This window comes from Pleurodeles waltl, chromosome 12, assembly GCF_031143425.1.
Source record: "Pleurodeles waltl isolate 20211129_DDA chromosome 12, aPleWal1.hap1.20221129, whole genome shotgun sequence".
Taxonomy (NCBI): domain Eukaryota; kingdom Metazoa; phylum Chordata; class Amphibia; order Caudata; family Salamandridae; genus Pleurodeles; species Pleurodeles waltl.
The window spans coordinates 78,653,027-78,667,943 of NC_090451.1; the positions used below are offsets into that span (position 1 = coordinate 78,653,027).

The window sequence follows — 14,917 nt, forward strand, 5'->3', positions numbered from 1 at the left end:
CTTGTACGCCCATACATCCATAGCGGTGTTATTGCAAACTATCAAACAGTATTCTGCGGTCTCAGGCTATATACTGTTAACTGCAGAAAACCTGATTGTGCCATTGAAATATACCAAACAATGCTAGTCTCCGATGGCAAGCCTCAAATTTAAAACAATTAGGAGTTTGGTTTTCTTTCGACTTGCAGGATTCGGTAAGATATAGTGAGAAGGTTACGCCAACCAAAATTAAGTTAGAATCTTGGCAGCCAAAATTTATTTCATGGTGCATGGGATTTGAATCACTGAAAATGATGATGACCCCAATTGTTAATTACTTAGTGGCCATGCTCCCCTTTACACTCTTGCAGGCTTTTTGGGTAATTAGGTAATGCTATGTAAGACTTCTGATGGAGATCGAAGACGGCTATAATTTCCCTGAAAAAATAAGACTATTGAAACAGCAAGTTGGTCTAAGTCTAGTTGATATTTATCTATAGGCACATTCGTTCCCTGAAGTCAATCCTACTTCCGTGTCGTGGTTTATATTTGAAAAAGATATAAAGTTTTCTCATCACATCCTCGTTATTTTTACATTTTTTTAAATCGAACATTCTAGTTTACTTCTTTTAGACATGTCTCTTTACTGGATAAAATACATAATAGCACCAAAATATAATATCGGGCAGCGCAGCCCTCTTTTTGGTTGACTGGGCAAAACAAGGTTTTTTAGACTCTTTGACTTAGTACCAACATTTTCTTCGCTCTGTCACACTGAGCTACAAATTGAAGTTTCAAATATCGACTTTTACAGATTATAAAGGCTTAAAAGTCATTCTCTCCAAGTTAGGCCGTGTTGACATGCCTGATTTGCATTAGGTTTTAAGAAAAATCTCATCACATATCATCTAAAAATGTAAAAGATGCTTGCTCTACACAAACCCAACCTTCTCCTACTTGTCCTGGTGAACGATTTATGATACTGATCGTTAGCAGCACACGACCAGGTAACGAGAACTGTTTTTTTTCTCTACAGTGGGTAGCCCCTTTTATGCCACCAATAAAGCAGTTATATCAGAATATATATATATAAGCCTCACCCTATTCATGAAGAAAGCTAAATGACTTCTTACAGATGGACAAGCTTCCCAAAATAGGACAGCCCTATAGCATTCATCCATATGCCAACTCTGATGTTCCATCTACTCTACTTCTATCTACTTTTGTATTTTCACGTGATGCTTTCTGTGTCTTGTCAGGATCACAAATACAGGAAAACAACAGGTTCGACATTTTATAAAGCTTTGAAGATAACGTGGATGCTGGGTTTATGGAACAGGCTGAAGACTATGGAAGGACAGCTCTTAGTGGCTGGGGCACACCTATCACAGGCCGCAATACAAGTCACTTCTGGGTTAAGATAGGAAGCAGGAGCACATGTGCTTACTTGCTGGTCTCTACAAGTAGAGACAGGACTTGGAAGTTTGTGCCTGGCAACTTTTGTGCTATATTGGCTTCCCGCTTTCTATGCAGCCCATCACAGCCTCTTACTTTCTTTTCTCCTCTCTCTCTCTCTCTCTCTCCTTGTTAGGTTTATTAATGTACCCCTCTTTCAGTGCAACCAGTCTTGAATGTCTGAATATTTTGTTCTGTTTAATAGCATTCTCCTACCTGGTTCCTTCAGAGTCGCGGAGTCTCCTGGTTCTCATGGGGTTCCTCATCGCTGCCAGACTGAAAGAATCCAGTGCATGTCTCTCTTTTTTACCCTTACTCCCATTTATCTTCGAACAGACCACTCAACAATGGAAATGTATTTGCAGGGAATATGGGGCATCAACACCAGAATCCTTCTAGGACCCTCATACTGAATCCCGCACAGTCTCTCTCTCCTTTCTGTGTCCCACTTAATGTACTTATGCATGTTGTTCTATTGTCATTGTCTGACGTCCTCTTATCAATCGTCTATGTGCTACAGTCCCAGTTGTTATAATGTTGTGTCTTTTATACTTAAATAGCAAGGCCAGTCTGTACTGACTAAATGTCTTCCATTTCAAAGCATATCAGGTTAGCCACTTGGGCTCAACACTGCTGACTTGATCAGTTTGCTGCCAGACTTGACAAAGCAGCATTGTATTGGGACTTCCGTCCTTTTCACTCAATTGCGTTTATGAGTTCCTAAGGTTACAGAGAGCACTTAAATACTGTCTGTAGGATAACGTTTGCTAGAAGATTTAGTTGGGGTTATACTATAAAACATTTTGGTTTTTGTCGGAGCCACAGAAGTGACAGCCTTATCTGTATTTCTCCTTGTATTCTAATATTAGCTGCCCTTTATTAAACATACCTGCTGATAAGTCATTTTCTTCTTTGAAATGATAACACAAGACGAACCTTGAGCTTACTAGGTCTTAATCACCGTGGCACACTATTCACGATATTTTAACCTCTATCACCTCTGCCTTGCTCGCCTTGACTACACCTGCTCAGTTAAGTATCCAAAGGGAGTAACGTGGTTTTCCAATTTGGAGTGCAGTAGCATTGGTGGCCTATGGCGCCAGTGCTGAGTGACAGTAGGTGAAGGGTAGCGCCTAGTAAAAACTGACAGACGCTGGGTGCCCCCTCAGCCCAACAATTGGAATCAAGATTAAGGAAAAAGTAAAAAAGGCAAAATATGTGTTGCTCACGCACACTGCAAAGAGTGCAGATAGAAACCACAACATTATAAAGAATATATAATGCTTTAAATTTTTTAATACGCTGGAACCGATGAGGTTATGGTTCAACCAAACGACACCAAATAAAAAGTTAAAAATCTTGAACTCTGTAATGTTCGCTTACTTCCATAGTGAAGCTGAGTACTTTACAAGTTTTTTTGTTTTTATTGTACAGTACTTTCGTAGTGAAAATCAGTAACCTGGAAACACCTTCAGGACCCAAGCTGCTGATGAAGGAATCTCTTATGATGAGCTACAGATGCTGGGGGAAGAAGGGGTGAGAATGAAAGGAGCTGATCTTTTTCTAAGGCTCAAGCCTAGGACTTAGCCCACACTCGGGACACAATTTCTTCTGTAGTGTTTAGGGTTCCTGCTTTGTTCCCCCGCACTCATAACATTCTGGGGGTTGTTAAATGCGAGGAGTAAATGTTCCATAACCAACTGTATCTTTATCTTCTGTTCTTTAAATGCTATATTCCTTTGGGAAAGGTAATTTTTTTTTTCTCAAACAAACAAGGTGTAAGGCATAGCAGGATATGCTCATCCGTCTTTGTTGCCATCATGCAATCGACAAACCCAAGAGGGCCAAAGAGCTTGTGGGATTAATTTCTCCGCCATGCTTAGACACAGTCTTGGCCTACCCACCCTTGGACATATTTTATTGCTGGTATTAATCATTTACAGGATCAAAGACTCGGGCATACATTTTCCAGGTTTGCATTTAGAAGTTTGGCAGGTCGTTTGGCGCATGCCAAGTTATTCAATTGTGAATTTCACTGCAGCTAAAACCAAGACATTTACCAGTTACCCAGAAGAGGGCCTGGGTATGGGGCTGAATGTCCGAATAGAGCCATTTAAAAAGTGAGTGGGTGGATGGACTAGTGTTCGTGGTAGGCGAGTGAGTGGGGAAACCGAACAAAGGTGTTTGAGGAATCTTTCTCGAGTCGAGTTGCCAGAGATTTAGCTTTTCCAATCTTCTCCACTCATTCCTCTAGTTTTCAGAATGTAGGCTAATCCTGAACACAGTGGATTAGAAGATTTTACAGGCTGTAGTGTTTTGACTTTCGGAACTGGGACTTGTGCTTGGCGAAGAAACCACGGGTGTCCGGAAACAAAATATGCAGTTCATTACCCGTTCCTCAGGCTTCTTCTGTGTCTTCCTGTGCCTCAAGTGTTCTCCTGCAGCCACTCATTCACAGTGGAGTTCAGGTGAGATCAGCAGCAGGGCAGGATCTTGCCTTCCCGGTGGAAGGTGTGCCCATGGATCCCATCCAGATGTCAGCTGGTGCGCTAGCTCGGCAGTTCCTGTGAGATGAACCGGCGTAGGCGATCCAGGTACTGCGTATATAGTTCAATATCATTGTGACCAGCCCCCTCAACCCAGAGGGGCTCCACTGCTTTCGGGCAGCGCTCGTACAGCGCGAGGCCATGCGAGAAATCAATCACCTCATCTTCTGTGCCATGGATGATCAGGACAGGGGAGGTGATCTTCGACACCTTGTCAACGCTAGGAGAGTACAGGAAAGAAGTCAATTAAGCCGTGATTGCTAACATTTTATTACGTTCTCTCTTTAGGGCGATGTTAACTTAAAATGGCATGCAATTAAGCCCACACTTGACCTGACAAAGGCCACGGGGATGTATACACATGGACTTGCAGGTTACACCTTGGACACACCACTCACCAAACTAGTTTATACTGCAATCAGACCATTCATTCCTTCAGGTCACACCTGATAATTACAGGTCTTTGACTAATCAGCACCGCAGCAGAAAATAAACACTACTGACATAACTGTGTTGTACATGGACTACGAATGCAGGCTGTTAATTTTGTGCTTTGAAACTCAAAAACTTGTTGGAAACAAAACAAGGACCTTCTTTAAATTCGGTGTATGAAGCCAGAGACTGAGCCGCACTGAAATACCACCAGTGCTGAGCAGTCCCAGGTGAGGCACTGGTGGTGCAGCGGCACCTCTAGCCTAAACATCTGGTACCTGGGCAGAAGCTAGGTTCCTAAGACACCTTTATTCGATTCCTTTTCCCACTCACCAACTTGCAACCATCATATTGTGGCTATTGTCGGTTTTAGATTCACATGCTGTGAATAATTCAGACATTTATTGTTGGCGTATATACTCCAACTTGTTTTTGTCAAGTCAGTTTCAGGTTCTGATTGTAGACATGTGTAGAAATATATTGTACTACTCCCTGCTGAAACCCACAATACAGCTGGTTCCAGAATTTACCTCAGATTTAGGTTTTCCCTATCTTGAGCCATGTGTGTCCCCTAATGTATTAAATCATCTCATTGCCCACTCAGCAGTGACGTGGAAAAGGTGCGTGCAGGAATCAAGCTGAAAAGGCGACAGTAGATATAATTTATCCTTTTACAGCTTCAGCCTGTTGTAGATGCACAGGCTGTGCATAGACTGTAAAGCAGTATGTTGCACTCCTCTAATGTGGTGGTGACTGAACAGTGGAAAAAGATCTTTGCCCCTGGCATTTAAATAATTCTATCCAAACTGTTTTAATGCATTGAATGGCCCGTGATACAAAAGCCCAGGATCTTAGTTATTTTACTTCTAGGTCAGGAATTAGCCAAGACCTTTTGACTTTAATAAAATGTATATATAATATACTTACTTATAAAGGCTTTCTGCGATCCCTCTTCATCCATTTAGCTATAATTGTGTCACTCACATTTGAATTGGCCCCACTCAGCACACAGCAGGGGGCAGTGGGTCAAACCCACCCGAGTCATAAACTGGCTTCTCCATGAGAGACTGTTTTCTGCCCTTTCAGTAGGAGCACGTGCATACGCAAAGTATTTCACTCGGTGGCATGAGCTACTATGGCAATGTGGGATTTTTGAGACCAAAATAATGTTTTGCTTTTAATCATTTTTTTCCTCTAAAAAAACAAACAAATCTTGACAAGGATTTAGCAACTTTCCCAAAAATAATGTTCTGTAAAAACAAAACAATGACTGGCAAAGCCAAAACGTTGGTAGCCAGCCCCAGACCTATTGGCTGTGCCAATATTGGTTGCTAGTGCTATTACTGTAAATCTTGCACTTTGGGGCCGTAACCCCCAACACCACTGATAAATTAGGCCATACCTGGCTCAAAAATAACATGGCAGGACTGCAATCCTGTGTGGGACATCCGACCTAGGGCCAACTCTGTACTGTCCACTTCTTCCACAAAAAGAATCTACAGTATTGTCGGAGACACCATCAAATCATTGTTATCATTGAATTTCATTCTACATTGGCCAGACAGAAACGCCATCTCCAGAACCCAAATGGGCCAGAACAATGAAAGCAGAGGGTCGTGCTGCCTCTGGTGGTGTGCAGCACCTCCTGGGGCGAGCGCCACTGGACTGTGCATGGACTTCCCAAGCTGTATTCAGCCTGCCTGGCGATGAGCGCTCGGGTTTCTGGTCTGCTGCTGTACACCCCCTAATCCTCTGCATTTGCCATCTAGCTTTCGCACCGTGGTGGCCTATGAAAAGGTATTTTATAAGCAGCCGGAGCAGGCGAATGGGCTTGTGGCGCCATGAACTGGGCATCACGTTTTTTCCTGCCATACGCACCCTTCCCGAAGGTGGGAATTTCTGTGACCAAGCCAAGATGTGACTTCCTTATTATATACAATGGCTGCTCCCCAAACCATTTGGGAGACACTTCCTGTTTCGCATTGTAAAAGGAGATGAAACCAAGACACATTAAATCACATCCATCCAAATATATTTTTCAACCAGGTTGTTGTCCTCAACATTTGATTTGTGTTCTCCTTTTTTAGACTTCGACGAAGTGTTCCACTTTAATCCTCCTCGGCACTGTTCTTCAATGCGGTTTAGTGCCTGGTCATTTTGCATCGTATCCCCCCAAAAACTCTTGTTCACCTGCATCTTGCCTCGGAGGCTCTGGCTGCCTTTGTTATGTTTTTTTTTCTTCCCAACTTTGTGAACTCTCAGGAAACAAAGGTCACTTCCATGTACATCTTTTGAGTGCTAAGCTACATAATGGCTACATGAGGAAGCCACCCATATCTTTAGCATGCCTCAAAAAATATCTCAGGAAAGAGCGACGTTCAGCCCTGGCCACAGGCGGACTGTGTTTAAAGAGCCCGGACTGGACCCTGACATCTCTACACTGGATGCCTTTCAAGACTTTATGTATCTCCAACAAATGCTACAGGGAGGTGTCCCTACATCGCTCAGGAGAAAAATTCTGAACTAAAGACTTGTGCGCTTTCTGCAGTCACCTAAGCAATGCCTACCCTGGGTCCTGCGGTGATGCTACAGCTCAAAGCGTGTCTGATGCTGGGGCCCAAGGGCCTCCACTATTGCACACGCGCTTCTACAGACCGAGGTAACCCCCTCCCTTTCAGGAAACAAATACTGACTTAATTCCACAGCCCACCTCCAGCCTGAAAGCACTTTCAGGAGAACCAGCTGGCTTGGTAGTTTTATACACAAATCTCATTCATTAGTCCACTCAGTGGTGCACTATACAAAACTCCCAAAATAAAATGGAAAGGATTATCAGGTAACCCAGCCCCTGACTTCAAGTGAAGGCGCGTGAAAGGGATGTCTTTAAAGAAGGAAAGATGACACGGTTCTGTCACCGTGGAGAGTGTCTAGGATGCCTCAAATAGAATTGGCATCATGAAATGAAGGTCTCTGGGCAGTATCAAGTAGAGGGTTTTAATGAAGTGGCAGCTTCCGAGCTCTGCTCCTTCCCCGGCGTCACTTACTTGCGGAAGGCGTCGAAGCAGTAGGTCTTCTTCATGTCGGGGAAGGCCACCCGTATCCCGGAGGTGAGCGCCGAGTGTAGCACAACGGCGGCGCACTCGTACCGCGATGCCAGGTCCACCGTCGGCACGGTCCCGATGCTCTGTCCGTAAAGGATGATGTTCTCTGGGGAGATGCCGTATCTGGAAAGAAATTCGTGGGATTAGTTCTGTGTCGCCATGGTGATGGAGAAAGTGATTCATAAATATTTCTAACAGAATGTGTGTTCAAGGCCACAGCTAGGACACATGCACCGGGCACACAGGGGCAAGCAGAGGGTCACACGCACATCCCCAGAGCGTGTCCGAGAAGCGCCACCCGGATGGCCAGATTTTGAAAGATGAACCATTATATCTCATGAGCACAGCAGGGGGGGGGGGGGGGGGGGGGGGGCTACAGTTTTCCATCGACCGAGGGGCAGAGAATCTACATAGAATACACGATTGGGCACGAGCGGGGAAATCGCCTTTTACACACGATATCAGTGTTATTTTCATTGCCTTCTGATAAAGGCTGACAAATAATCCTGTATCAAAACACATGAAAACTCTCCCTCAGTCTTCAGGCAACCCTATCTAAAAACCGGGCCTGAATATACTGGGGGCAGACAGTGAAAACCAGGATTATTCAGAAAAATTTGGGACACCTGTCATCCAAAGAACCGTCCACTCTTACAGTGTCGCCCACGTGCAGTACACATAGCAGGGACAAAGTGTGTCACAGTCCTGGCAGTTGTGGTCAGCGCTGTGCCAAATGTTAAATACGCACTACATGAAGTGTGGGAAATGTCTTGAAATGAAGCTGTATGCAATTTCAGGTATCTATATATATATTTTTTAACGTGAGCGTGTCTCGCATAAAAAAAATATCACGAGAAACGGTGGGACTCACCATACAACAAAAATGTCTAGCCAGGAGACATTTTCTCCTCGAACCTATCGCCTGCCAGTATCTCGCAAGCTACACGCACTTGACATTTCGCTCTGAAATCGTAATTTCGTTTAAATGAAACTCGCATTAAAAATACCGATTTCTCCCAGCCTTAGCGACCTCATCCGAGGGACTGCAGTACCTCATTTGGACACAGTGTGGCAGCAGCAGACTGGTTTGACTGCACATCACAAGCAGAAGAGTTTTTTCTGCAGTGAGCTGTAGCGAGTGTCTAGTAATAAGAGCTGCCTGGCAGTGAAATGAGAGAAACTGGGACAGGCAGTGGAGACGAGAGAGCGCAGCTCAGAGAGTGAGATTAGTGGGATCTGAGACAGGTTTGGGTGGGAGAAAGGGAGCTCTGATAGTTTGGGGAGAAATGGGGGCTCCGCACTGACTGGAGTGGGGAGAGCTGCCTGGCTGTTAAGTGGGGTGGATGAGCTGTGTACAAGTGACAGTGAGCTGCAGAGCGCTTAGACGGTACCTTGGGAGTGCCTACGACAGATACGGGCACCGGCCTGGGCACACTATCAGGACAATCCATGAAGGCAGTGACCACATGACAGATTTATATGCTGCAGCCCCTGCATGTACATGATCAGCGTTGGCAGGGACTCTCCCCAGCAAAAGGCCTGCGTGCACACACCTCGCCTCAAGGTCCGGTTAGAACCACCTGTGTTGTAAGAGACTGCATGATCTGTCCGAGAAGACCGGCTCGAGTATAGAACCAGGTTTGCCCGGGTAGACAGTCAGACGCCCCATTCTCAGGAGCTGCGTTTACTGCCATCGCTGCCAGGGCCAGCTTGTGCGCACCTCATTTCCAGGGTCTGCCCACTAGACAGCGGGCAGACGCTGAACCTTGGTTTTAGGATTGGGGTCCGCCTGGATAGACTCATCCTTCGGGCTCGGCTGGACAGGCGTCCTCGCTTTCCCCCGTGTCTTGTTCCACCAGTCTGCCGGGGCAAACAGACCCTCATTATAAAGTCTGTCTGGGAACAGGATCGCCCCATTTTCTGGTGAAGACACATCCGTGCTCCGGCTCGCCTAAGCCAGCCCTTGCAGCTGTTTTAAGGCATGCTTTGGCGCATGCGCGCCACGCTCTAGGCTCCTGCATGGGCACGTACTCGCTTGTCTTGTTTTGAGGCCTTCCTCAGCAAACCTAATTTTCAAGGCCCTCTTGGGGAGACAACATGCCATGTTTTTAAAGCCTACCTGGAAAGGAACTAGACTGTTTTTTTCCAGGCTTCATCTGTTCAGACACTCACTCAATCAATCAATCATTCGCATTTATAAAGCGCGCTACTCACCCATAAAGGGTCTCAAGGCGCTGGGGGGCGGGGGGGTCAGTGCTTGAAGAGCCAGGTCTTGAGCTGCCTTCTGAAGGAGAGGTGTTCAGGTATGGCGCGAAGGTGGCTGGGCAGAGTTCCAGGTCTTCGCTGCCAGGAAAGAGAAGGATCTTCCTCCGGCGGTGGCTTTGCGGATGCGGGGTACGGCTGCCAGGGCCTGTCCGGCGGATCGTAGAGTGCGCGGAGGAGTGTAGAAGGAGACGCGGTTGTTGATGAGTTTGGGTCCAAGGTTGTGAAGGGCTTTGTGTGCGTGGGTGAGGAGTCGGAAGGTGATCCTCTTGTTGACGGGGAGCCAATGGAGTTTTTTCAAGTGTCCTGAGATGTGGTGGTGGCGAGGGATGTCCAGGATGAGTCTTGCGGCAGCGTTCTGGATCCGTTGGAGTTTCCTCAGCAGCTTGGTGGTGATGCCCGCGTACAGGGTGTTCCCGTAGTCCAAGCGACTGGTGACGAGGGCGTGGGTGACAGTCTTCCTGGTGTCGGTGGGGATCCAGCGGAAGATCTTGCGGAGCATGCGTAGGGTGTTGAAGCATGCTGAGGTCACCGAGTTCACCTGTCTGGTCATGGTGAGGGATGAGTCCATGATGAAGCCGAGGTTGCGTGCGTGGTCGGTGGGTTGGGGAGTGCTGCCTAGGGCGGGGGCCACCAGGAGTCGTCCCATGCGGTGGGGGTGGGGCCGAGGATGAGGACCTCCGTCTTGTCGGCGTTCAGTTTCAGGCGGCTGTCTGTCATCCAGTTCGCCACTTCCTTCATTCCTTCATGAAATCTGGTCCTAGCTGAGGTGGGGTTGTTTGTGAGGGATAAGATGAGCTGGGTGTCGTCGGCGTATGATATTAGGTCGAGTCCGTGTTTGCGTGCGATGTTCGCCAGGGGGGTCATGTAGATGTTGAAGAGAGTGGGGCTGAGGGAGGATCCTTGAGGTACGCCGCAGATGATCTCCGTGGCTGTGGATCTGAAGGGGGGCAGGCGGGCTCTCTGAGTCCTTCCGGAGAGGAAGGAGATGATCCATTCGAGGGCCTTGCCTCTGATGCTGGTGTTGCTGAGGCGTCGTATCAGGGTGCGGTGGCAGACCGTGTCGAAGGCTGCGGAGAGGTCCAGGAGTACGAGGGCCACGGTCTCACCCTTGTCGGTCAGGGCTCTAATGTTGTCCGTGGCTGCGATGAGGGCGGTTTCGGTGCTGTGGTTGGTCCTGAAACCGAACTGTGTGGGGTCGAGGGAGTCGTTGGTTTCCAGGGCGTTGGTGAGTTGAGTGTTGACAATTTTCTCAATCACTTTGGCGGGGAACGGCAGGAGAGAGATGGGCCGGAAGTTTTTGAGTTCGGTGGGGTCTGCTGTGGGTTTCTTTAAGAGGGCGTTGAGCTCTCCATTCCTAAGACCCATCTCAATGCACAGCTCATTCTTAGGGCTTCTGGCAAACACTCACCACCTTTCTCCTGAGATGCAGTACACAAGCATGCACTTCCCTCACTCCCAAGGCCTGCCAGGACAGACGGACACCTTATTCTTAAGGGCCAATCTTGGAACACACTGAATTGGTTTTTAAGACCTTCCCAAGCAAATATTAAAGGCATGGCTTTAAGCCAAGCACCACCTTCACCCACATCATTCTCAGTGACATCCTCTATGGACATTAACTCCATTCTTCGGGCCGTCTAGAAGAGACGCTCACTTCCTTCTCAGAGTCTCCCTGTGCTGACGATCAGGAAGGACCTCAAGACCTGGCTCTTCGACTGAGCAGCACACCTACATTCAGTGCCTAGAGACCCTATGGGTGATTAGCCGTGCTTTACGAATCCATGATTGATTGATTTGACTTTTACAAGGGTAAAACTATGAAGATAATAATTTGCAAAGCCTCCCTGTGCAGACACTCCTTTAATTCTCAAGGTATACCTGTGTAGACACCAATTTCGTTAATAAAGGATCCCTGATCACTCACTTTATTTTCCATGCATCTGTGTAGTCATTCACCTGTTCCTCAAGGCCTTCCTCTCGAGCTACTCAACTCATTCTAAAAGCCTCTGTATAAGGACTTTCACTTGATTCCTCAGGTTTTTTGTAGACACTGAATTCATTCTGAGAGTTCATAAGGTGAGGCAGACTTGATTCTCAAAGTACCTATGCAGATACGTCATCATTCTCAAACCCCTGAGCAGACATTCAAAGCACCCTCCCTCCCCGGCTTAATGAGATGCCTGGAAAACAGTCATTGAGAGAACACCTCAAATATCAAATACCAGTCTGGTGAACTTCTGCTAACTTGCCTTGAAACAGTATTACTTCACAATGTATGCTTTAAATGTTTACTCTGCGCTCTCTTTTTAGTGTTTCTTTAACCCTGACATTACATGTGTCTTCCTCATCTACATTTTGTACACCAACTTGCCTTGCTTTCCCCAAAGTTCTTTTGCATAGGTCCAGGCCTTGAAAAAATCATAAAAATGTTACTTGACCTGCCGGTCGAGTAGCTTGAATAATCTACTCGACCTAACTGTAATGTACTTGACCCGGAAACGGGTCTCAAACTGTGTGACCCTAGGCAAATATTGTATTTTACAGTCGCCTTTTTTCTTCATTCTCACATGATTGCACCTTCAAATATGTGAGTTTAGCATTTCTGCTGTAAAAAAAATCCTCTTTTGTTTGATTATATGCACGAAATGGTTGCTCCATGTATAATAAATGTAGCCCACATATAGGGTACACATGATCCATGCATGACTTGCCTCTTAGTTTACTAATAGCTTTGCCATCAGGGCAGGAGTGTTTCTCAGTTTATGTTTAAACACTCACTTTTAATAAATATATAACTAAAGCATGATGTGGTAGTGCACTGTCATTTACAGACAGTAAATTTCCAAGAAATGTCCAAAAACCTTCCCACTAACTTGCAGCGTTACTGATAAAACTATTTAGTGTATTAACAATAACCTGTGAAAATTGGGTTTCAGAAAACATTTATCATTTGCACATCACCAAATAAAGTGTTCTGACTTTTCTTCATCCTATTAAAATATTTTTTTTCATCACATAGAAGTACAACAAATAGTCTTTCACGGCTACTGAACTATATTTTGAAATGTTTGTAAAGTTGACTTAGTTATATAAATATTGTGTGTTAGGAAAAACCTGATACCATAAGTCTTTCAATTCACATAGATCAGACAGTTCATCTTACAAAATCCTGGAACTCTGCAAAGTCACAAGGTAAAGTATTTGCATTGCAAGAAGACAAACTTATTTTTGACATCGGTCTCTGAACACAGAGCAAATGTGACAAGAATACGATTTAAAGGCATCTTAATTGCTAATTCTGTTTCTGACTGAACAGAACACCTTTTCTTTGTCCACTCACCAGAAGGGTCAAGTGGAATATAAAAATAGAGCAACTTCATAAAATAAAACTCACCATAGCGAGTAGTCTAGATTTTTGGAGCCCTGCATAGGGCTCTCAGGAGACTGGGGTTAACAAACCTTGAATCATGTGTGTGGTACTGCTTTTTTTGCTTATACCTACTTTCCTAAAATGTAATTCATGAATATTGCCTTATATATAAAGTACACATGAAGATGTGCAGGGTGCACTATGCTGTATATACCATTGCTAAATGTAGAGAGGAGACATGACTCACAAGAGGTGAAGCACCAGCTGAGTCACAATGTCCTACCCCCCTTAATAGTGGTAATCAATGGCAGATTATATTGTTTGCCACAGTAAACATGTATTTAAGCAGTACCTGGAGGCAAGGGGTTAAATTTGTGTGGTGAGGTTAAAATCACAATAAAGAGGCTTTGTGGTAAGAATTGTTCTTGAAATGTCAATGTTTTCACTACAGTGATAATGGAGCATTTGACCTTTGCACTTTATTAAAAAATGTCTGACATTGCATTTATTAATACAATTGCTCTAAATAACATGTTGTTGGGCTATATATATATATATATATATATATATATATATATATATATATATATATATATAAACTATAGTTACAGTGGAGATCTTGTGATGAACTAAACAAAAAAAAAAAAAAAACACTGAAATTTGCAAAGATTGCAAGTTGGTAGGGCTGCAACAACTGTGCGAAGCATAACTCTCACATGCACACCAGAAGCAATGTCCGTGAGTTCACCATTAATAAAAAGGATGCAATTATAAATGTTGTAAATCATCTGACACATGAAATTACATGTCACATTACCCATACAACATTGACAGAGAAGATTGTAAATTTACTATCATTTATTGGTTTATTTACATCTTCCTGTCAAATTACACGTTACTACTGTGTACCTATTGGTATAAATATTGTGAGATCATAAGGATTGCATTTTGTCTCAGGGTTATAGTTTACATGGCGGTTGTGCGAGTTACGGATTGTGGTCCTAACCATAACTTGCAAATTTCAGCAGTTTTTCACTTTTAACTCCCTTCAAACTTCACTTAAAACTCTTTTTTTCAATTATTTATTTATTATTTTTTGGGGATCGTATCATCCAAAAATTCCGCAGGCACAAACGCCTTCGTAAGGCTACGCACAGCCTTCTGTCATGCTCAGTGTGTAGCCGTGTGTAGCTGGAGTAGGTTGCAGGGCATGGCCTCCGTCCCACCCCTTGCTGTGCACATTCTTAGTCCGTGTGCAATGGGGATTGCCTGCAGGGCTTTGTCATCCTGCACCCCCAGGTCCTGCGCCCATCTCAACGCAGGTGGTCAATCCCCACTGCATAAGTGGACTTTGGCCGCATAGTCTAGCCTCTGGCCTGGACCTATGCCTACCACCCATTGGACAACCTCCCACTCCATATGCACTATGGCCCCAAACAGCCAGGGTTTGCTGCAGGGACTGACCTCTCACAGTAGCAGGTTAGCTGCAGGGCCTGACCTTCCACAGCAGGGTGTTAGCTGCAGGGTCTGTTCTCTGGGATTCAACCCACCCCAGTGGCCAAGCTCCACTACGCACAGCCTTCGGTTGTGTGTAGTGCAGATTGGCTATGAGGCTTGGTCTCCCAACCCACCATGGGTGGCCACCCGTAGTGCACAGCTAACCACAGTGCACAGCCTCAGCCCTGGCACAACAGGGTTTGGTCACCCAAAACAGGCTGCAGATGGCCAAAGGCCAACTGCAGTCTGGAACGCCTGCAGGGACTTGACTG

At 45.4% G+C, this 14,917-nt stretch overlaps 1 protein-coding gene across 1 annotated transcript in view; it reads right to left on the reverse strand.

Moving 5' to 3' along the window:
• Positions 1-2,712: 2,712 nt before the first annotated feature.
• ABHD17A (abhydrolase domain containing 17A, depalmitoylase) overlaps positions 2,713-14,917 on the reverse strand; it is a 54,856-nt gene continuing 42,651 nt past the window's right edge. Inside the window, exons 3-4 of the mRNA XM_069218047.1 lie at positions 7,457-7,636; positions 2,713-4,200 (exon numbers count right to left, since the gene is read on the reverse strand). Of these exons, the coding sequence (XP_069074148.1) occupies positions 3,984-4,200; positions 7,457-7,636 (397 nt within the window). The 3' untranslated portion in view covers positions 2,713-3,983. The remainder of the gene's footprint in view (positions 4,201-7,456; positions 7,637-14,917) is intronic.